This window comes from Mauremys reevesii, linkage group 11 (genome assembly GCF_016161935.1).
Source record: "Mauremys reevesii isolate NIE-2019 linkage group 11, ASM1616193v1, whole genome shotgun sequence".
Lineage (NCBI taxonomy): Eukaryota > Metazoa > Chordata > Testudines > Geoemydidae > Mauremys > Mauremys reevesii.
The window spans coordinates 64,227,922-64,251,315 of record NC_052633.1 but is presented as its reverse complement, the minus strand read 5'-3'; the positions used below and the strand labels follow the sequence as shown (position 1 = coordinate 64,251,315).

At 42.9% G+C, this 23,394-nt stretch overlaps 1 protein-coding gene across 1 annotated transcript in view; it reads right to left on the bottom strand.

Annotated features, from left to right (window-relative positions):
• LOC120374875 (protein mono-ADP-ribosyltransferase PARP14-like) overlaps nt 1-21,890 on the bottom strand; it is a 41,963-nt gene extending 20,073 nt beyond the window's left edge. Inside the window, exons 1-10 of the mRNA XM_039495261.1 lie at nt 21,704-21,890; nt 17,419-17,558; nt 17,277-17,310; nt 14,193-14,243; nt 11,856-12,044; nt 10,357-10,623; nt 8,461-8,697; nt 3,360-5,635; nt 582-818; nt 117-338 (exon numbers count right to left, since the gene is read on the bottom strand). Of these exons, the coding sequence (XP_039351195.1) occupies nt 117-338; nt 582-818; nt 3,360-5,635; nt 8,461-8,697; nt 10,357-10,623; nt 11,856-12,044; nt 14,193-14,243; nt 17,277-17,310; nt 17,419-17,558; nt 21,704-21,890 (3,840 nt within the window). The remainder of the gene's footprint in view (nt 1-116; nt 339-581; nt 819-3,359; nt 5,636-8,460; nt 8,698-10,356; nt 10,624-11,855; nt 12,045-14,192; nt 14,244-17,276; nt 17,311-17,418; nt 17,559-21,703) is intronic.
• Nucleotides 21,891-23,394: the final 1,504 nt, after the last annotated feature.

Genomic DNA, 23,394 nt, shown 5'->3' with positions numbered 1-23,394 from the left:
AGAGAAGGATGAGACTTTAGGAAACTACTGACAAAAATGGTGTAATCTAGTTCTGGCCTCACATCATTTCCTTAACCCATGTGTAACAGAAAGCACAGTAATAGGGTACAAGTTACCTGAAAATTATCTGTATCATTTGGATGCAACAGAAAGTGAACTTCCTCAAGAGACTGATTTTTTTTTTTACGACTGAATTTGAACACCTGGTCAAACATTAATTTAGCAACGACAGGCTTAGGAAACCCTAAATTCCCTGTTCCAATTGCTGGGAAAGTGATTGACTTTAAAGACAGTTGCTCAGCAGTCTGAAGACATTCCGTGATGATGTCTCTTAGGAGCTGTGAATCACAACGAAGTTCACGTTAGTACATGCAGTTAAATATTTTAATAGTGTATTTTATATTAAAATATCATAATTAAACATGGATTAATTCAAAATGAGCTTAGTTATATCAAAATTAACAGAGCTGACCCCTAGGAAATGCTCCGCTGATTTCAGTGGAGAATTCACATTAAATCTACATTACTACCAACTGAGAAACCCATTCAATCAAATGAGAATTAGGAAAATAGCCTTCTACCTTCTGTACAGATTCTTGCCCATTTTTCCATCCAGGAACAATGGCATGAAGCACAAAATGGCAGCCCAGATTACATCCATCTGTTTTGAACACAGACCCTTCACTAGCTACTTTTTCTAGGCCTTCTTCAGATAATAGTGCTTGGAGCATTGGACCCGCCTTGCTCAGCAAGGCTTTAGAGAGTGGACCTTTATCAAGCTGTAGATCTCGGGAAACGCTGTTTACGATGACGTCCGTCTTAAACAAAATCAAATATCGGTTATAAGATTAAACTTGAAACATTTAAGGCTAAGTGACTATAACAGCACCTACAGATTTAAGAAATAAAGCAAATTTAAAAAGTAGCAATCTGGAATAAAGCAAATCTTTTGAACAAAATGGGCCAAATTATGCTCAGTTATACCTACATCATCCCACTGACTTTTGTGGGGTAGCTTGAGTATAATAGAGTGAAATGTGTCCCTTATGCAGCAGTTTATATTTTACATGGAAATGTCAGAATCCTGTGTTCTTACTCTACTGTCTCTATGTCCATTTGAAAAAACCCCATATGTGATTCTCCTGCAGGGGGGTCACATACTTGTAATGGTCCTGCCCATATTGCATGATACTACTACTGAATTCCAGATGCCTTGCTGCTCCTGTTAGCACCACAGGGTAAACTGGTATGAGTAGGAGCAACCACATGGGTGCAGTTATGTGGAAAGGGAAGGGAAGGGGGAGTTACAGAAGAGAAAGAGGAAAAAAAGAGAAGGAATAAACTGAAGGAGAGAAAGAGGAGGGGGAAAGTGTTAATTCTCTCACTCCGTAGGTCAACATGGGTTATGAATGATGTGCAAACAGCACAGTCAGTCCCAGAGAGGAGGGCAGTACATCATGCTCTAGTAAACCGCTCTGACCAAAAGAGGATGTTATGTTTACACAGCCAGCACTCTTAGGATGGACAGCAGGTTATCATGTGGATCCTCTGAGTGGCACTAAAAGGGGCAAAAATTAGGCTCCAGAAGATGCTCTCTGCCTCAGACAAAAAAGGGAGAGATTGCTGAATCAAAGAGAGTGAGAGGGACAGATGTAAAGAACAAGGAGATAAAGACTGGATAGAAATAAAGTGGTGAAGATGGAAGAGAAATACATCAACTTGAAAGCCAGAGGGAAAAGACAAAGACATTAAGGAAAAAGAAGAGATAGTTAGAAAACAGAGAAGGAAATAAGTGAGTTATTTAATTGGGAGTTTTGGCTGTTGGTCCAATTAATGGTTAAAAGAATTCAGTGCTGGTGGAATCTGAAAATTGGTAGGCAGTTAACATTGCATGGAATATTCAAGATCGATTCACTACAGGTACCAGTGATAGTTAATCCTTCCCCAGTAAAGAATCTTTGAGAGACGTGATCCAAAGCACCACTAAGATACTGCAGCAATGGGGCCATGTATGTTTACAGAAAGAAGATAGCTCACTGTTACAGGCCCATATGCCACCAGGGACAAGTTTCAATGGCATTTAAGGGTGTTCAGGATCAGCAATTTAATTTTTACCTGTTTAAACATTTGAAGTTCTGCCACTTCCCCTCATAGAGACTATAGGCAGTTCCTACCCCCTCCCCCATAGCAGGGGCGGGCAAACTTTTTGGCCTGAGGGCCACATTGGGTTTCGTAAATTGTATGGAGGGCCGGTTAGGGGAGGGGATCGTGCCCCCCACCCCAGGACTCCTGCCCCATCCAACCCCCACCCCCGTCCCCTGACCACTCCCGGACCACCACCCTATCCAACCCCTCCTCTCATTCCTGACTGCCCCCGGGACCCTGCCCCATCAAACCCACCCCTTCTCCCTGTCCCCTGACTGCCCCCTGAACCCCTGCCCCTGACGGCCCCCCCACCACCCCATCCTTCCTGACTGCCCCCCCCCCCGGACCCCTGCCCCCATTCAACGCCCTGTTCCCCTAACCACCCCGACCCCTATCCATACCCCAGCCCCGACCACCACTCCTAACTCCCCTGCCCTCTATCCAACCCACCCTGCTCCCTGCCCCCTTACAGCACTGCCTAGAGCACCGGCAGCTGGTGGTGCTACAGCCGCACCGCCCAACTGAAGCCAGGCCACACCGCCACCACCAGCATAGAGACCAGGTCAGGCCAGGCTCTGCAGCTGCGCTGCCCCACGAGCTCACAGCCCCACTGCCCAGAGCATTGTGCCAGCGGCTGAGTGAACGAGCTGAGGCTGCGGGGGAGGGGAACAGCGGGGGGGGGGGGGTCAGGGGCTAGCCTCGTGGGCCAGGAGCTCAGGGACCAGGCAGGACGGTCTCGCAGGCTGGATGTGGCCCGTGGGTCATAGTTTGCCCACCTCTGCCCTATAGACTAACAAGTATGTATTCTCACACAGCTGGTGAGAGCACAAGAGTGCAAAGCACATGTCCTGAAAGCACATTTCACAGCTGGTTTCAGCTCATATCACAGTGTGAACTATAAACACAGACAAAACCATAAAGAAATGATGGAAGAGAAACACGTGGTTGCAACAGCTTAATGTGATAATCAATACAGTTCAAATAAAATACAGTCAGTCTAAAATATGTTTGCTCATCTCTATATATGTATAGAAAAACTAAACTTGTCTAACCTATACAATTGTGTTAAAATAATCAATTATGACTTATATTAACATATTGTATATGTTTAATTGTTTATTAGAACTGAAAATCTAAGTATCTTTTCATATATTTTATAACTGAAAACCAACTTTACTTGAAGTTGGATAACATCTGATAATTAAAATACCTACTGTAGCATCTTCTATGCTGCCTTTCTTCAGTATGATGCTTAATCCTTCATCTGTTGTTACCATCTGGAGACCCTTTCTGCTTTGAGCATTTCTACTTTTTCTGGGCTTGAAGGCTGCTTCAGACGGAGGTGACGAATTGTGTCGGGGTGATTTATCTCTAAACATGTCTTTGAAGGTATCAGTGAAAGCCTGAACGGTTTTCTCTGAAGAGTCCACAAGATGAATCTCTTTCAAGCAGCTTTCCCCTGGAGAATCTTCCAAGGTTTCCTTGATAGATGTTACAATTGACTGTGCACACAATTTTAATGGGAATCCAAATATCCCAGAGCTGATAGCAGGGATGGCTATGGAATGATGATTGTACGTTTCAGCCAGGCGTAGGCTTTCCTTAACTGCTCTTTTTAACAAGTGCACGCACTTTTCTGGTTCATGATCACTCCACTTGGGCCCAACAGCATGAATCACCTGTTTACACCGGAGGTTCCCAGCATCTGTAATAACAGCACGGCCGGGCTGCAAAGGGCCTCGTTTCTGCACAATACGGTCACATTCTGTTTGTAGTTCTGGCCCTGCAGCTTTTAAAAGTGCCTCAGCAAGGCCACCAATATGCTTTAAGTCCTCATTGGATGCATTCACCACAACGTCAGCTGGATGAGTGCACAAGTCTCCCTTATAAACTGCTACTACAACTCCATCTTGCAGGATCTTTTCATAGACGGGCTGGCCTTGCTTCGTATACACATTACTAACTTCACCATCTTCTCTTTGTTCTTCTCCTTCTTGCAGCCTGATCAGACAGTTAAATTGTTGTTTCACACCAGTCACATACAAGTGTTCTTGTTCTTTGAAAAACACCTTGGCCCCTGGTTTATCAATTACCACATTTTCCGAATGTAGCGGAGACAGAATTTGTTCAATTTTGGTGACCGCCTGGAACACTTCCCCTCTTGGTCCACTCAGGGAAATACCGTTACGTTTATTCGGTGTGCCAAATTCAATTTTCACACCTTTCTTTTTTAATTCAAGCCAAATATTGGACTTTTCCTTCTCCACAAACATTACAACTACCACAGACCTAGCTATGATAACTTTTTGTACCTGAGTGTGTTTATCTACAAAATCAGAAAGTTGCTGATATGCTTCTGCTACTGCTCTGAAATAACCAGCAATGACTATTTGATCCTCCAACTCAACAATTATTATAGTTTCCTTGGAACAGTTATGTGCCTTGTACAAATGGTTGATGAGCTCCCTGCATTCTCTCTTTTTGAGGACTGAGTTGTCCTCCAGGTCAATGCATTTGTAAGTCAAAACCTTCTTCATTTCTTCTTCTGCTTCTAGAAGAACTCCAGGAGAACCTGCTATCAGCATTATGTTATCAGTGCCAAGCTCATAAAAGGCATTAATTTGATTTGACATAAATAAGTGCTGTGACAGAGTTTCATTATCTACGTGTTGTAGGAACTGGAAAATGTAAGGATGGACATTGATCGATTTCTGCGCCATGCTGTGCACTTTTTCTAGTATTTCACTTTTGACTTTAAATACTTCTGCAGCCACTCCACACAGACTAATACTCTTTGATGATGCATCATAACGTATCTTCAGAGATGGGTACTCCTTGTAAACATTCTCCTCTAGCCCAGCAAGGTGTAAAATTGCATACTTTCCTGGGTCAACTGACATAGTTTGTTCTATGCTCTGCTTTTCTCTTTCAATTTTTTTCCTGGCATTTTCTATTAGCTCCTTCAGTTCTTGCTCTGCCCCCTTCATAATCTCTGTATTACCTACTAAGACAACTAGGTTCTTGGGAATGTCAGGTATGACCAAAACACCATCCTTTACCAAGCTGTTTCTTATGGCTTCCCACACCACTGAATTTACTTCACATTTAATGGCCTTGTACTTTGACATGCTACATGAGAATTTTTTAGAAACATCTTCATTCCAGGTCTTGATCAACCTGATCATTGATCTCTGTTTAGATAAGGCATTTGAGGGACACAATGTTATTTCTGGATTTGCACAGTTGGGTTGAGGCCACTTTAGTTCACATTTGCAATCTGCCATTTCATGATTTATTTCCTGGATTAGCCTATTATCGGTCTGTAAAAACTGCAAGATGTAAGAATCCAGGGACATTGTAATTGGTTCTGGCATCTTTATTTGTGGCCTTTCCTTTCCATATAGCGCTGTACCCAATGAGCTGTAGTATGGATACACAGAAATTGGTACTTTGTCAAGTGAATGCTGCTTTGCCAAGACAGTGTTTACATCTAAATATAAAATAAAATAAAAATTACCCAAGTCAAATCAATTAACTCTAACACTTTTTAAAACATCTGAAGATAATTAGCTTACAAGTTGCAATTCATGAGTTATTGCATTTCTTTTTATTTTGATAGGAGTGCTTTTTAGGTTGAATTTTTTTTAATTGAATAAGAATATTTCCAAGTTACTGACAAGTGCCATTTTTCTAAGTACAGTAACTCCTCGCTTAACGTTTGTAGTTATGTTCCTGAAAAATGTGACTTTAAGTGAAACTATGTTAAGTGAATCCAATTTCCCCATAAAAATTAATGTAAATGGGGGAGTTTGGTTCCAGGGAAATTTTTTTCAACAAGACAAAAAACTATATATTATATAGATATACACACAGTATACGTTTTAAACAAACAATTTAATATTGTTCACAGCTATGATGATTGCGAAGCTTGGTTGAGGTGTGAAGTTAGAGGGTGGAAGAGGGAGGGATATTTCCCAGGGAATGCCTTACTGCTAAATGATGAACTAGCACTCGGCTGAGCCTTCAAGGATTAACACACTGTTTTTAATGTAGCCTCTCACACAAGGCAGCACAAACACAAGGGAAGGGAGACAGCATAGCAGACAGAGACATACACACACCTTGTGTGTGGGGGAGAGAGAGAGAGATGCACACTGCCCCTTTAAGTAAGATGACCCACTCTTAAGCGCATTGTCTTTTTAAGTGGATCAGGAAGTTGAGAAAGCAGCTGCTGCCCCAAGCTCTCTCTGTCTCTCTCCATCCATGTTCCCTCCCTGCTCTATATGGAGAAGGGGTAAGTGGGGTGCAGGAGCAGGGGGACACCCTGACATTAGCCCCCCCTTGTATATACTGTATGTTAGTGTACATGCCCACAGCTTAACAAGCCATCATACTAGTAATACTTACTCTTGCCATGTTATAAATAAATCTGAGACATTTCATCCAGAAAAAAAAGAGTTACTTTGTAAAGCTCTTTCTACTTTTTTTTATGTACAGCATATCCATTGTGTGAACAATGAACAAGACTCTGATTAAAGAGGTGTAACTCTATCATGTGATTGCAGAGTCAGACCAAATATATTTTAATCAGCTTCCTGAGGAAAACAATTCATTTATGGTAATGAGATTTTAAGTGGACTTACAGATGCATAATGCACACAATGTTCCACATTGGAAGTTTAACACAGATGTTGGTGTTCTATACTTTTAATCTCTTAGCACCAGATGCTGCTTGCCTTACCTATACATAGACTTGGCAGGATTCAATTATAAGTGATAACTGTAGGTAAACGTCTATTTCAGCTGACACACTAAAAGCGATGAAAAATAAAAATCAATGGGTCGGTGCGCCTGCAGGGATCGGGTGTCACCGCCCTGTTGCAGTGTAGGAGCTCTGTGCAACTCCCAGGAGCGGCTCCATGACAGCAGAGCTGCACGCACTCCCACAGGGCTGGTGACACCCGATCCCTGCAGACACAAGTGAATTGGAGGGTGTGGTTGTCTGGTCCAGCAGAGCAGAGACTCCCACCCCCACCAACACTGTAAGGAGGAGGAGGCAGCCACCCTGCTGCTTAATAGCTCCTTGAAAGGTACAGTTCCCACGCTCCTGGCTGGTGAGTGAGAAAGCCAAACCTACCTATACAATTAAGGCCAGCTCCTTAGCTGGAGTAAATAAACGGAGCTATTTTGATTTATACCAGCTGAGGATCTGGTTCTATATTAAAGCTACAGGAACGTCTTCTCCCATAGCTGTTTGTTTATCACTACAAAACAGAGCAACACTTCCCATTTTAGGAGACTGGTTAAAATGTAACTGGGCAAATATATATTATTTTAAAGGATCTGGCATAATTATAGCCAAAATTAATACTGCATCAGAATTAAATCAAATACTACTGTGGTGTCTAGCCAAACAGATTAAAAAGTCCTTAACTACTTTCATACAGTGCCAGTAATCTACAACACAATCCATACTCTAACTAAGGTTAGGCACCTAAATCCATATTTAGGCAATTACATAAAAGATGTGAGCGCTCAACACTAGTGGCTAATTTATAAAAATTTGGGGCCAGATTCTTCATTGGATTCTTGGAGTCACCCAAGGAGTTCTCGGCTGGTGCAGAGCTAATATACAGGTTTCTGCACAACATTCCCCATTCTGCACAGAGCTCCAACCAATCCACAGGGAGCCATTGCTGCTGATGTAAATTCAAGTAACCTCAGGACTAAGGGAGCATAAGGTTCAGGGCTGCTGTAATGAAGCTGGGAGCTGAACTTACCCCCTCTGGCCCCAGGAGTGTGAGGGCAGAAATGTGGTAATAACACCATATCTGCCCATCCAGACACCCCTCAGATGTACTGAACTCAGCCCAAGTGCCCACAAGGACCAAGCCCCTGAAAGAAATTTGGATACCATGGTGAGGAAGGTAGACTAAAAATCTAGGTAGAAAGACAGAAAAAGCTATCCAGGCTCCTAAGAATGCCTGATGAAAATTCACCTTCAACTTATGTGGCATTTTTGTTGGCTTTGGAGTCCCTAATTTAAGAAACAGAAAGGACAGAATCCTTGTGCAGACTCAAAGACATTGCAGAGATCCTAACAATGTAATATAGGTCCACTGGAAACTAAGTGCGTCATATTATATCCAGTCCCAAAGCTAGGTTTCTAATCTAACAGAGTAACAACCTGCCAAACCATCAAACCAGTAAACTTTTCTCTAAGGGTAAGTTAGCCATTTCTTAAAAGAGTACATTCATTTTCACGTTGATCTTTTAACTGCAAGATTAAATAAATGATACGTATTTGTATGTTACCTTTCTGATCATGAAAAGTAATGATAGCTGCATTCTCTTCAGGTAACTGTTGAACATCTGATACTTGTGCACTTCCATTTCTTTTACTTTCAAAGTAGACAGTTATATAGTCATTAGATACGTTAGGTGGTACATTTTCAGCCTTAATGCTTTTTGTCACCTCAAGATGCCGTGCTGTTATATTTTGTTGCTTTGCTCTATGGTTTTGGTTGAACTTTTCAACAAATTCCCTTATATCTATAAACAGAAAAGAAAAACATTTAACTGATTTTTACTATTATGACGTTAGAAAAACAGAAGAAAATAAGCAATAGATGTAGGGATCAAAATGTTAAGTTATATTATATTTAATCCTTACTAACCAGCTTTGCTAAAGTCTACTTTCCCACTTGCCTGAGTGATTTTATTTTTTTTAAACAGGGAAGCAAAATATCATTAATTTTTTCACTATCATCGGCCATCGTGGTAGAGGGTAGATGAGCAGATTTTGTGCTTGATCTTGTAAACAGCAGTTTTACAAATGTAAAATGATTTCCCCAAGGCTACAGAGGGAATCTGTAGCAAAGCCAGGATTAGAGAATTCAGACATTCCTGATTTCCAACTGGATGCTAATTCCCATAGACCATACTTCTCCAGAGATGTTTATTTTACACAGTGGGTTAATTATATCGGACAAATCTTTTTGCAGTTAGTATGTCTTGCAGTTGGAATCAATAACTCAACTGTCTTATTCAACCTAATTTAAAAATAAGATAGCTATGTACCACTTTAAATTGCTCAAGTTCTATCCTCTAAAAAAATAATAGTTGTTTTCTTATACTGGGTACTACTCTTTTTAAAGTAAAAAAACATGTTGAAAAGCTGTATAGTGGTGATATTGGAATTATGTTGTCCTAAAAAAACTCATGTATACCAGGGACTATGGATGCTGCAATTAGTTTAAAACTGTCAGCCCAATTCAACCCTACTGATAAGCAGGTGCTACTCTCTTTACTGCAACAACAGTTGTGCCTGCTTATACCATTCCTGAATTTGGTCTTATGCATAGTGGCTATAGTTCTCCATACCATCAGATCTGATTTGTTAATTAGATCAACTACAATTCTTGTTCAGGACAAATTCACATACACTTCTCACTGCTATACAATACAAGGGAATGCCTATCTTCTGGAATGGTTGTAATCATAATGTTCCCTATCATACATACTGATGTAAATAAGAACATATTATATAAAATAGGCTAAAGTATCACTCGAGAGTACACTATAATATGACTGTTATATGTGCGTATATTGACACACACAGAATAGATCTGTATTGGTTTGGAAAAAAAATCATCTTTTAATGACCATTCATTACGTAGGATCAAATAATTTTCCCATTGTGGTCAATGGCAAAACTATTGCGGTGACTTTAATGGAACAAGGTTTTGGTCCTTAATGAATGTTTAATGATGGCTTCTGTCTTAATAAACATGCACTGTTCCATTAACAGTTTTGCTGATAAACTGATGGCACCATTTGGCCCATAATTATAATTCACCAGGCACAAAATACTATTTTATATAATTTCCAATAGTTCTTTTTACACACTGCCAGCTGCCCAGCACTTCTGTACACAGAACTGTAATTTACAAATGACTGTAGTTCCCCATTAAGTTACCAAACACACTAGATCTAGTTCTCTTCTCACACTGATCTTTACTCTGGTGCAACTCCATTTACTTTAGTGGAGTTACTCCTGATTTACAATGATGTAAGTGAGATTCGATTTTGTCTGAAGCCTATGGCAGAATATGTTCCTCTGTTTTTCAGCTCAGCTGAAGTGTTAGCTGAATGGCCCCTTTTAAAGTATCAAGTGAAAACAACATATTGTACACACACATTCCATCTTACCAATATCTTTGATAAATGTAACTACAGCCGCATTTATTTCAGGTATCATTTCCATACTGAAGTCATTGTCATCTTCTGATAAGCCACCGATGTTCTCCACCAGCATAGTTAACATGCATTGTTTTGTAGTCTCTTGTATATTTTCAAGCACAACTAGGGATGAAGTCATTTGTGGGAGCTCTTGGATAGTCTCCACTTGCCATGGTTTCACATGGAGTGCAATTTTCTTTACTACATGATCCTTTTTCTTTAAGACTTCTTGGGCATCTAGTTCCACAGAAACACAAATAAATGTAGATCTCTGTTATATACCTGTAGTTATTCAGAATGGATCAATATGTTAAGTTCTATATTAAGTTCTGATATATTTTAAAATCCTCTCTCAGGTGGAGTCTTACTTTCTCTTGTTATGGAAAAGATTAAAACAAGTCATGTGGTCAAAAGTTATGATCAAGTTAAAAGTTATTCTACAGCCCTATAAAGGGACATCCAGAGTATCTCAGTCTCCTTTTAAAAAATGCAGTTACCCCTAGTACTAAATGTTACTAGTGCCAATTAGTCCTTAAGTGCCAAATATTGTTCTCTAGATTACATTTGAAATGACAACATTCAGCGAGGGCTAATGAAGTGGATTAATTTATTCCTGAAATATATTAATTTATTTACAATACATGTATTTAGGACTCTATGAAGCAAAGGAATAACATGTGTCATCAGATGTTCGGCTGCATGTGTGTTCTCCCTGTGTGCTGTCCCAGCTCTGCGCAGATAGCTGGCAACAGCAGATCCTGAGTGAATCGCCCAATGACCACAAAATCTGTTAAGGTGTGAAGGCGCCCGGCCAGGTTTATTGTCGATGAAGCACTGTAATAGCACCTGGCAGACTCTACGAGGATACTAAGACATGTATGCCCGTGACAATGGACCACAGCTCAGTCAGTGGTGGGACTTTCCACTGCTCCCTAGGTTGGCCAAAGACGCTCCCTCTGAGATACATCTTTATACACAGATACCAACAAATTACGTATCACCACTCTGACGTAGTTAGGTGCCACCTTCTGATGTGGCTAACCACCACCCATTACCTTGTACATAATGGTTCGATGAAAACATCTCTATCCATCATGCTGTCATCCTGACCTTATTTTTAGGATGGGCCAGTGTGTTTCTGTTACCTTTGGGGAATGTGCTGGTATCAAGGTGTTCTGGTACCACCTTTCTGGAATGTGTTTGTGTATATATTCTTATGCCTAGCACTACTTAGGAATGTGTGTTTCTGCAATATCAGCCCTATTCTTGCCAGATTCTGTAAGCAGGGCCTGCCTCTTGCTCACAACTTAACTTTGCTTTATATTAGCAAGTTTTGACCATTACTTTAGTTCAGGCCTCAGGCCTCTGATACAAGGGCTTATGTCTCAGGCTCTCTTCCTACTACAACATGGAATTTCAAAGACCCATTACCAAAGAGGGCATATTTTTGAGAAGTATGTCTATCATACCTTCAGCATTTTCAAAAGTGATGATTATTTGTTGATTATTTCTGATGCAGGATTTGATGGGTCCCCCACCTGACCGTTTTTTATTTTCAAAGTACATGCTCACAAGGTCATCTTCCATTTCCTCCCCTGGGGCAGTGATGATTACTACACTGGATTGCTCAGAGGATGTCATCTCTTTTCCCAAATTCCCTGAAGAGGATGAAATCACAGAACAGAAATCTGATCGACTGAACAAAATTAGAAAGGAAAAGTGATCTTTTTATCTTTCTCAGCATTAATATCAAGTTTCTCAGCACAAAAATAATGATAGAAGAAAGGGAAACAGAGAGCTATTTCTAAAATGACTTTACTTAAATTTGTTTCATAAAATTCTTTAAAAAGCCAAATAAACTGAATGTATGACAGTGAAAGGTTGTGGATCCACAGTCCTAGAGACAATGTCTCCTCCACAAAACCAGAACAGCAGAGGAATGGCTGTGCAAACTTCTCCACAATGCCCAGTTTGGCTCATCCATGACAAAGCGGACCACCTGTAACACTTTGATTACACAGACATTTTCCTCTTACATTTCCCACTGTTGTCACCACCAGTGCCAGCAATGATGGGACCTCTAACATAAACAGGGTACTGGTGTTTTAAACCACCATGACGTCTACACCCGTTTAGAGCAGTGTAGGATAACAATGTTTGCACCACTGTTGACAGTGGTGGAGATGCACTGTCAGTGGAAACAATGGGAAATTTGTGTAGACACAGTCAACAGTGAGAGAGGAAGTCAGTATTTGGGCTCATTTAACACTTGGCCTCTTCTGAGATTGCCAGTGAGGCTAGTGGTTCTGGGCTGTTGATACTTACGTGGCAAACTGGGAAAATGTCTGGATTATTTCTTGCATGCAGTGTTAGTTGTAGCCATATTGGTCCCAGGATATTAGAAAGCCAAGGTAGGTGAGACAGTATCTTTTATTGGACCAAATTCTGTAGATAAGGTGGGGGGTGGTCAGAGAGGTTAGTGGGATGTGTCAGTGACAGGCTGACTGAGGCCTGCGATACACTACAGACTTAGGTCAATGCAAGGTGGCTTACGCTGACCTAATTACGTCAGTGTCTACATTAAAATGCTGCTTCTGCTGAAGTAAGTCCCCTGCTACACCGACATAATTTCACCTTTACAAGAGGGATAGTACTTATGTTGATGTAGTTAGGGCGACACAGTGTTTGTTTACTGCGTACTTATGTCATCTGTTGACTGTCAGCCCCGAGTGTGGCTGATGGCTGACAGCTGGAGCTCCCCACCTCCCCCCCACTGACAACATGAGCTGTCAGCTGGGCACTGGTACACAGCTGGCCTCCTGCCCCTGGGCGCTGACCGCCTGAGCTGTCATCTGGATGCAGGCTTCACCCAGCACCTGGCTGACAACTCATGCTGTCAGTGCCAGGGACCCAACTGTGAGCCCATGCCTGGCTGCCAGCCCTGGAGCGGCTGGTGGGACAGGGAGAGCAGCTGTCAGCCTCATGCAGGGCTGCCAGGCTCCAGCTGTCAGTGTCCCACAATGCCCCATTTCAGTCGGTGGAAGCGCTCCTGGTGAGGATGTGCACCACTGACAGAAAGGGCAAGTGTGGATGTGAACCATCGCTTTATTTACTGCGGTGGCTGTATGTTGACTTAAATTAATGGACTTAATTTTGTATTGTAGTCAAGCCCTGAGGCAGGCTGCAAGCAGCGTAGGCTGGTTCGCCCAACTCAGAGATGGGGAATAAACCAGACCTGCCTCAGCTGTGGAAAGAGAGGTTAATCTAACATAAGTGAATATGCATGCAGTAGTCCTTGTTGCTTTTAAATCCACTTTTTAAAGTGCTGTGTACCTCTGGGCAAAAATAAATCATGCTTTGTTCTGAAGAAGTGATTTCTGTCTCTCTGCAAATGTATGCTGTCACAAGCTCCCAAAGACAAAGCCTTGCAGGGTCCAATCCCAGTTTCGCCCGCTGCATTAGCCATGGTTGATACCAGGGGGCTGTAACCCGGGCCCTGGTCTGAGAGTGGGCAAACTGTTCAATTCCACCCTAGGAGAAGTGAAGGCTCAATGCTTGACACCTGTGGGGTATAGTTAGAGAGACCCCGAAGAGAGAGTGGACAGGCTCCTCGAGGACAGTGGCAACTTACGAAAGACACAGTCTGTATTTTTACACTAATGTAATTACGTGTACTTTGCATTAAACAAACACCATAAGCCGTTTAATTTTCCATGAAGCTGTTATAGTTTAAATTTCCATGCAAACTATCAATTAATGCAAGAATAGAATTTGTGATTGTCCTATTTAACAAATTGCATACATACCTGTCCTCTTTTCCTGCTCTACAGACCCAGAATTCCCATCATCAGAGCAGACTGGAAAAGATACATGGCATTCATTAATTGAAAAAAAAATCCCATAAGGCTAAATAAATGTGATTGCTTGGTGCTTATTGCAGTTGAAGGAACACTGGCACAGTTTTTAGAGCTCAGAATGAATCTACTTTGATTATTGTCTCCTTTGACAGCAGTTACCTTAGAATTACACCTTGTGATGTATCTTTTTATTTCAAACCAAGCATTATGTTACTCAAAAATAACACACAACCTCAAAAATTATGATGCATCATATTAAAAACAAACTAGTAGGCAGAAAGCTTATTAGACTGTATCCATCCACTTTGTCAGAAGCATGGCTAAGAGCCTTTGCAATCTGTTATAGCATTTCAAAGTAAACTCTGGCTCTTGCGAAATGGATGCTGTTGAACAAGAGATCTGAGCCATTACACACATTGAATCTATTTCCCCATGTTAAGTATTCTCATACCTCTTGTCAAACTGTCTGTAATGGGCTATCTTGATTATCACTACAAAAGTTCTCTCTCTTAATTAATTAGCCTCTTAGAGTTGGTAAGACAACTCCCACCTTCTCATGTTCTCTGTATGTGTATATATATCTCCTTACTATATGTTCCACTCTATGCATCTGATGAAGTGGGCTGTAGCCCACGAAAGCTAATGCTCAAATAAATGTGTTAGTCTCTAAGGTGCCACAAGTTCTCCTGATCTTTTTGCGGATACAGACTAACATGGTGGCTACTCTGAAACCAATCTTTTTGTTGTGAGAAGCATTACTAAGGGCCTCTGGGCACTACCGCAATACAAATAAATAATAGTAACACAGAAGGGAGAAGGTAAATGACAAAAGCTGCCAAACTGCGTTTATGGCCTGAAACTTTGGCCCTTTCACATGTGCAAGTAAAGATTACTCAAATTAGCACTTATCATGTAGGGGTATGCAAGAGGCTGACTAATAGGAAGGGAGAGTCTTACCCTTCTCTTAGCTAAAAATCTTGCAACAAAAAGTGCATACCAGAGGTGCTCTCCACTCCTGTAGCATAAGGGGCTCTTTAATTTTCATTCAATCACTGGAGATTAGTCAAGGAGCTTTGTTTTATCAAATGGGAGGGTTATTTTTAAAGACCTCAAAGTGGATTAAAGAAAAGTTGCTGTGAAATTACCTTTCTAATTAGGCCAACAAAAATGCAGATGTGCACAGGGTTGAAAGAATCCTAAAAGCCAAAGGTTTAAACAAATATTTCTGATGATTATACAAGCCCTTAAGAGTGATCCCACCCCACAGTCTGGCCCTGAAATGTTGCTGTGGTGACATGTAGGAGCCACCAACAGCTCACAAAGGGCTGAAGGGAGTTTCATATGTATGACTTCACATTGAGAGCCTAGGCACAAGGATTTTCAACAAGCAATTCTTTCAATAGACAAGGGATCCTTTATGCATATATTTGTTTCCCCTGTGACTCACAGTGAATTCAGGTGTTGATGGGTGGAACTGATAAAGCAAACAGTTTTAAAAATAGACCATGGAACACAGATACCAGAGTTCAGCATGAGAGTTGCATGTTAATTTTATGGCTAAACAATGTTGACAGTGTCCCTTGAAAGTGCCGCTGCTTACATCAAGGCTCTATAAAAATAAATTTAACTTTTGAACTGCATTAACACTTTTGATACTGTTTCTCCAGGGCAACTGCTGTGCTGCCAATGTTCCACCGATGTTTCACAGATGAGGATTGAGTGTTAATCACACTGAGTAGCACAGCTCGGGCCTGAGAGCACCTGGAATGTTCAGCAGCAGTCCCTGTATGCAGTGTAGTTGTAGCCATGTTGGTCCCAGGATATTAAAGACACAAGGTGGGTGAGGTAATATCTTTTATTCGACCAACTTCCGCTGGTGAGAGAGACAAGCTTTTGAGTGGCACCAAGCTTCAGGAAGAAGAGCTTATGCTCAAATAAATTTGTTAGTCTTTAAGGTGCCACAAGTACTCCTGATCTTTTTGCGGATACAGATTAACACGGCTGTTATTACTCTGAAACCTGTCAGTGTGGTTTGAAAGCTTGTCTCCCTCACCAACAGAAGTTGGTCCAATAAAAGATATTACCACATCCACCTGGTTTCTCAGCTGCAGTCAACCAGTTAGGAAATATGCTATGGCTGTTGTAGTTCATAGCTAGACCAATGAAAAACTGGAGGAGAAAAATAGCTTTCACAAGAGTAACAAATTTAAAACTTTCTGCAGGAATTAGAGAGGAGGAGCAAAGCATTATAGGTGCTGATCCAGCAAAGCAATTAAGCTTATGACAAACTTTAAGAACATGAATAATCCCTTTGAAGTCAATGATATTACTCACAGTGCTAAAAGTTAACCATGTACTTAAAGTACTTTGCTGGACAGGGACATGACAACAGAGCATGAGAAGCGCTTACAGCAAGAGATAATAGAACTTACCGATTATGTCCAAAACACTACTTCCTTCTAAGGGTTTGTCTGCACTGGAACTGGAAAATGTAAATTCCAGCTTGAGGAGACGTACCCATACTAACTGTGATCAAACCAGCACACTAAAAATAGAAGTGTATCCATGGTGGTATAGCCGCCTCAGGTAGATAGTTATGGTTTTGGATGGGGTCATACTCGGGATGCCTAGCCCCTCCTGCCACGAGTGGCTATACTTCTGGTTTTAGCACACTAGCTTGATCACTTTTCAGCTGTTGTGTACACATACCCTAAATTAACTGCCTTTCTAAATAACTACATTCAGCCTGGCTGTAGAACCCAAATCCAGGCAGAAAAATCACATATTAGAATTTCTGCTGAATAAATCTTTACAGGGGAAGCAGTTCAGCTTTTCCGATTTTTTCATTGACTTCAATGGGTTCTACATTGGGCCAAGAGTTAGGAGTCATTGTGGAAAGCGTTTTCTCTCTCTTAAAAGTAGTTTTTATCTTCCATACATCATTCCTCAACACAGAAGAAAAAGCTTCATTTCTCACAAATAATTTTCTAGTTTTTATAAACATTTTGTTTTTTGTTTTGAACAAAACCGTACCTGGTTCTTGGGGTTTGCTTGGTGTCTTGGACTCCTAAAACAAAAAGAACAGTAAGCCAATTAAAAACAGCATGTGACAGTCTTGCTATTACTTCAAAACTCTGAATACTGCAGGTTAGGATTCTGTTTCATATTTATTTACCTCTTTAGGACCCGGCACTTCCCTGGACACGTCTTTTTTGGTTGCACCTGTTGTTTCAAGCTGCATGACAACCAGCTTTAATTTTCCTTCCGCTGCCCTGTCAAGCTCATGGGTCTTTTTGTTAAGAACTCGCTGCCTCACTAAAGCACAAATAAACAAAACTATTATAATCTTGGTAGAAGGGATGTTAGTCTAAAGGTCTATGCACCATTATGGGCAACATACTCCTCCCTGCTGGGCACTGTTAACAAATCATACAACAAACTCCAACATTTAAAAAATCATAGCACTAGAATGATGGGCTAAACTTTATTCAATAAAACTGCTCTTCATTACCTCCCATGTCTTTCCCCTTGTTTTCATGTTGCCTAGTTAAGGCTAATTCTGCGCCCATTGACTTCAGGGCAAGGAAGATCATGCCCTTAGGTTGCAGGCAGTTTGGGGAAGGGACCTTGTCACACCAGTCTCTAAAGCGCCTAGCACATTGTTGGTGCTATATAAATAAGAGACTAGATAAATAATAATACATACCCTACATGAGTTTCCTCACAATTTCCTTCCAATTGTTCCATTAGTAATAGTGGGGTGAGTAAAGGCACGGAACTGGGAGGGTGTTCGGTCCCCTAAACCCATAGATTTGTGAGGATCTTGAGAAATCTGCAGGAACATGGGGCTTCTACACTGCTCCCTGGGTTATTCCTTCTCCCATGGCAGCATCGTCCCCACTGGGCGACGCTCCAGAGCCCTCCTTTGGAGGGGCGCTGAATAAATATATATGGGGAGTTATTCATCTTAACCAGCAGTAACTTCTCCCCCCCCCCCATAGTTACAAGAACAAAAGATTTGGGGGAAAATAATTCTCTTTCCCCTGTTTGCTCAACTTCTGCAATATTGTGTAGAATCATTTTCACTGTTTCCTCTAGTGGATTTCCGATCTTATGAGGCTGCAGGAAGTAGGGAATGAGGAAGCATAAAGTATCAGAAACGTGTTTTATTTGGAAGAGGGCAGAGAAGAAGGAAATATATATAAGCCTGTTATTTGTATTACAGTAGCACCAGAGACACCAGTTAAATTAGAGTAATTCACCAACACCACAGCAAATTATCTACTCACATGAATAAGAGTCTGCACTATCAGGGCCTATGGCTGTAACTTCTTCAGTGCAAGGACTGTTGCTTACTATGTGTTCGTAAATCATTCAGTGTAACTGGGCCCCAATGTGACTGGTGTGTCTGCACGCTTTTGTAATACTAATAGGACTACTCATATGTGTAAAATTAAGCATGAGCATACATATTTTCAGGTTTGGGGCATTAGGTGGATCTGGTCAATGCATTACGAGGGAAACCCATCACAGAGAATTTCCACTGTGCATAGCAACGTATCATGGTATCATTCAGAGCACATTAGAGGGTTAATCCATCCTTAATATTGGATACAGAGTGTGCCATGAAACCAGAACTCATTTACTTTCTAGTACAGTGGGTTTGCACAACTGGCTCCATCTAGCAATTGCTTTTTCCCCACCCCCTCTTTTTTTTTTTTTAAAGATGTGTTCCAAGTAAAAGATATATATGTGGCAGGATTGTGATAGGGACAAATGAAAGGTCTTAATCAAGAAAATACACAAATATGCACAGCCTTCGGGGGTGACGTTCAAAAATTACAAAAGGACACAAGAAATAAGCATCAAAGTCTCAGATCTACTCAATCTGATGTGCATAGGAAAGGAAGAGTGGGAATATAGATGATACCCTCTCTCCATTCAGGAGTTATGGCCCAACATTAGCAGGTATAAATTCTGTAGAGAAAAAGTCTATAATAAATAATAACATATTACTGGACATTAACATAGCACTTTCCTCCCAAGTGCTTTACAGAGTTAGTGGCAGAGACAGTCTGGCCCAATCATGGTTATACGGGGGAGTGTGGGAGTTATAAGGTTTACCCCACACTTGTATGCAACCTGTCCTGTTCCCAAGCCAAGCATGTGGAGTCCAATACAACCTCCTGCTTGTCAGCAACTAGGTGCAGAAGGGTGGAGACAGGTACATATGGGAGCAAAACTGTGGCTCCAACCCCCACCACAAAGTTTTGACAAGCAGAGCTGAGCTGACAAGAGGGAAGTAAGTTCTGCCATGTAAAAGGCTGCAGTAACTTCCCTTATCCTCCAGATCATAATTTCTTCCCAAGACTCCTCATGGGGCAATGTGCTTACACACTGCCCCTTACTCAGGGCAGGAGCAAAGGCTCCATCCACCCCTTGTATATAGGCAAGAACAAGAAACATTTCACCCGAGACTGAAATGCAGCCACCTCAGGGGTGATGCACAGGAACTGTTTAACAGCACACAGCCACATGACACAAGAGTTGCAGAGATCCCACTGACTTCAAAATCATATTTCTGTGTGAACTCCTCTCCCCCGCAGTTACAAGAACAAAAGATTTGGGGGAAATCATTCTCTTTCCCCCGTTTGCTCAACTTCTGCAACACTGTGTAGAATAATTTTCACTGTTTCCTCTGCACAGGCAGTCAGTTTCCCTTGTTCAAGGTGGTCTCTCACACCAGAACAGGAGAGAGAAAAATATTTGAAAAAATAACATTTTTTGATTCCAGTGGCACAAAAATTGGCAGGGGGACTCAGGGGCAGGCAGAATACTGAAAGGACTTGTAACTGGCTTTTCGAAAGTGACTAGAGTTCACAATGATGGTATCTTTTTAAGGACAGGAAGAGAAGAATAGCCTAGTCAATTGAAGCAGGACCTTCTGACACACACTCTTTTAGAATACACTTATTTCCAGAGACAGCAGGGAGGGGGACTTGCAGGGGCTGTAGTCATCCTAAAATTTGCCTCATTCCCCCCCTGCCCGCCCGCCCGCCCATAGCCACCCCTCCCAGCACAAAGGTCACCCTTACTTCTGCAGTTCTGTGCTGCTGCTGGTGGCGGTGCTATCCTCAGAGCTGGGTGCCAAGGCAGCAGCCGCTGCACTCCTGCCACCCAGCTCTGAAGGCAGCGCTGCCAGCAGCAACAAAGAAGGGGGCCATATGAGCACAGGGAAGGGGAGGACATGGAAATAACGAAGGTGGAGAGGGAGCATCCAGGGAGAGAGATGGAAGGAGCGTGCATAAGAGAGGGGGTTCACAGTCGGGGGGAGGTGGGGCTTGGTTAGGGGAGGGGGGTCACAGAACAGGGGAAGGGGGACAGGCATAGGGGAGAGGGATCACTCATGAACAGGGAAAGGGGAGGATGCATAGAGGAAGGGGAACTACATGGGGGAGGATGCACAGATAAGAGGGAATCACAGCAGAGAGAGGGGACATGCTGTGGGAAATGGGGGGCACGGACAGCCCCGAACAGAGGGAGTGTGGATTGGAGAGGAGCCCCGGATATGCAGGCACCATAGACTCATAGACTTTAAGGTCAGAAGGGACCATTATGATCACCTAGTCTGACCTCCTGCACATTGCAGACCAAAGAATCTCACCCACCCACTCCTGTAACAAACCCCTAACCTACGTCTGAGCTACTGAAGTCCTCAACTTGTGGTTTAAAGACTTCAAGGTGCAGAGAATCCCCGAGCAAGTGACCCGTGCCCCATGCTGCAGAGGAAGGCGAAACCCGCCCCAGGGCCTCTGCTAATCCTTCCTGAACCCAAATATGGTGATTAACTAAACCCTGAGCAGGTGGGCAAGACTCACCAGCCAGCACCCAGGAAATACTTCTCTGTAGTAACTCAGACCCCACCCCATTTAACATCCCATCACAGGCCATTGGGCATATTTATCACTAATGGGGGGGGACTGGCAGACAGGCCAGCGTGACCAGATGTTCTGATCTTATCGGGACAGTCCCAATATTTGGGGCTTTATCTCATACAGGCGCCTATTACCCACCACCCCCATCCTGATTTTTCACACTTGCTGTCTGGTCACCCTACAGAGCGGGCACCTGGGCACTGCACCCAGGGGTGGCACAGGGACGGGCCCGCAGCCAAGCTGGGAGGCAGGGGACACTGCTGCTGTGAGAGGCTGGGCCGGGCTGTCCGAGGGCTCGGGGACCCTTCCCGCCAAGACCGGCAGCGAGGGGCCAGGGAGCCTCAGTGCCCCCCTGGGTGTGTCCACAAGCTCTGTAATACCCCCCCACACCCCGCGCGCGCCATTTTCTGTCCAGCCCATCTCAGCTCCCCCTCCCTCCCCCCGGCCAGGGGCCGGCGCCGCCCCGGCTTACACGCAAACTGCAAATAATGAACATTAAAAGATGGGTCAGGGCCCCCCCCTTACCGTCCTCCTGGGCGAAGCAAACCAGGACCTGGCCGGGCCGCTCCTGGATCTCGCACTCCCCCCCTCCGGATTTCTTCCCGCTCTGGAAGTAGCAGAGGAGTTTCTTCTTCAGGGTCTTGGGGAGCCCCGAGTCTCCCCAGTCCCCCTCCACCAGCAGCGGGAAGGGGCACTTCGCCTCCCCGGCCATGACCAGCTACTTCTCAGCGGCAAACTGGCCACAGGAGGAATCTGCCGCCGCACGGCAAGGAAAACTCCCCGCTTGCTGAGCTGCTTTCACTTTCATTTCCCAGAAAGCGCCTCCCAGGGTTTCTTTTCTGTAACGTGATCCAGGGCTGCCTCTGAGCTAGGAAATTGGGGGCAGGGGCAGGGCAGGCATTAGCTTTGCACGAAGCACCTCCCGGCTGGGACACCCTGCAAGCCTCCAACCTCACCCCTGAGTGCAGCCCTACCTGCAGCTGTACCAAAAAAAGCACAACAAAGATAAAACAGCATGTAAGGACCCAGCTGAGAGTACCAATTCAGCACAAATTGCTGAGAGCAGGGGAGTTACAGCCCAAGGGTGGGGTTCCTTTGCACACCAGGGCAAACCAAACCAGCCATCCAGAGAGGACTTTGCTTTTACCCCACTGGCTAACCATACGTCACACAAGCGAATCCCTGCGACACTCCAGTTTCCCAGTATCACCACCAGTGCCACTCGTTATAGGGACGAATGGTTATGCAAGCCAATGCCCCAGTAAAAGAAAAAAGGTTCTCCAAATCCCAAAGGACCAAGCCCCAGACCCAGGTCAATATACAAATCAGATCTTACCCACAAATCACTGTTGCCAATCCTTTAGAATCTAAAGGTTTATTCATAAAAGGAAAAATATATAGATGAGAAATAGAATTGGTTAAATGGAATCAATTACATACAGTAATGGCAAAGTTCTTGGTTCAGGCTTGTAGCAGCAATGGAATAAGCTGCTTGTTTAAATCAAGTATCAGAGAGGTAGCCGTGTTAGTCTGGTTCTGTCACATCCGACGAAGTGGGTATTCACCCACGAAAGCTCATGCTGCAAAACGTCTGTAAGTCTATAAGGTGCCACCGGATTCTTTGCTGCTTAGGCAAGCCACATCTCCATGCATGACTCAGTTCTTCACAGGCCGATGCCATTGTTTTTATGTTAGTTTGAATATTCCCAGGAATGCGCAGATGTGGATTTGCATCTCCCAAAGTTCATTGTTAGCCAAGTGTTTCTTGATTGGGCGCTTACTGAGAATAATCCTTTCTTAAGAAGCTGACCAAATGCTTCACTGAGGCTTCTTAGAATCAAAACACATTGAGATACAAGTACATAGCCAATATTCATACCTTTAACTATAAAAATGATACACACATACAGACAGCATAATCATAACCTTTCCATAGACACCTTACACGACAACCTTTGTATAATATTTGATGCAAATATATAACAGTAGTTGCAACAATGATCTATACGGTCATAGGTTATGGCAGTAACATCACAAAGCACAACTGGGGACACCTTCCCCCCTTGCACCTTTTAAAGGGCTGTAAACTGAAAGAAATCAAGGACCCCGGTGGTTGTGTAACAATCTGCTACAAATACATTCATCTATGTAACGAGATGTCAGGATTGTTTCCAATGTCGTTGTAAACCCTTGAAGGTTGGTTGAGTTAGTGGAAA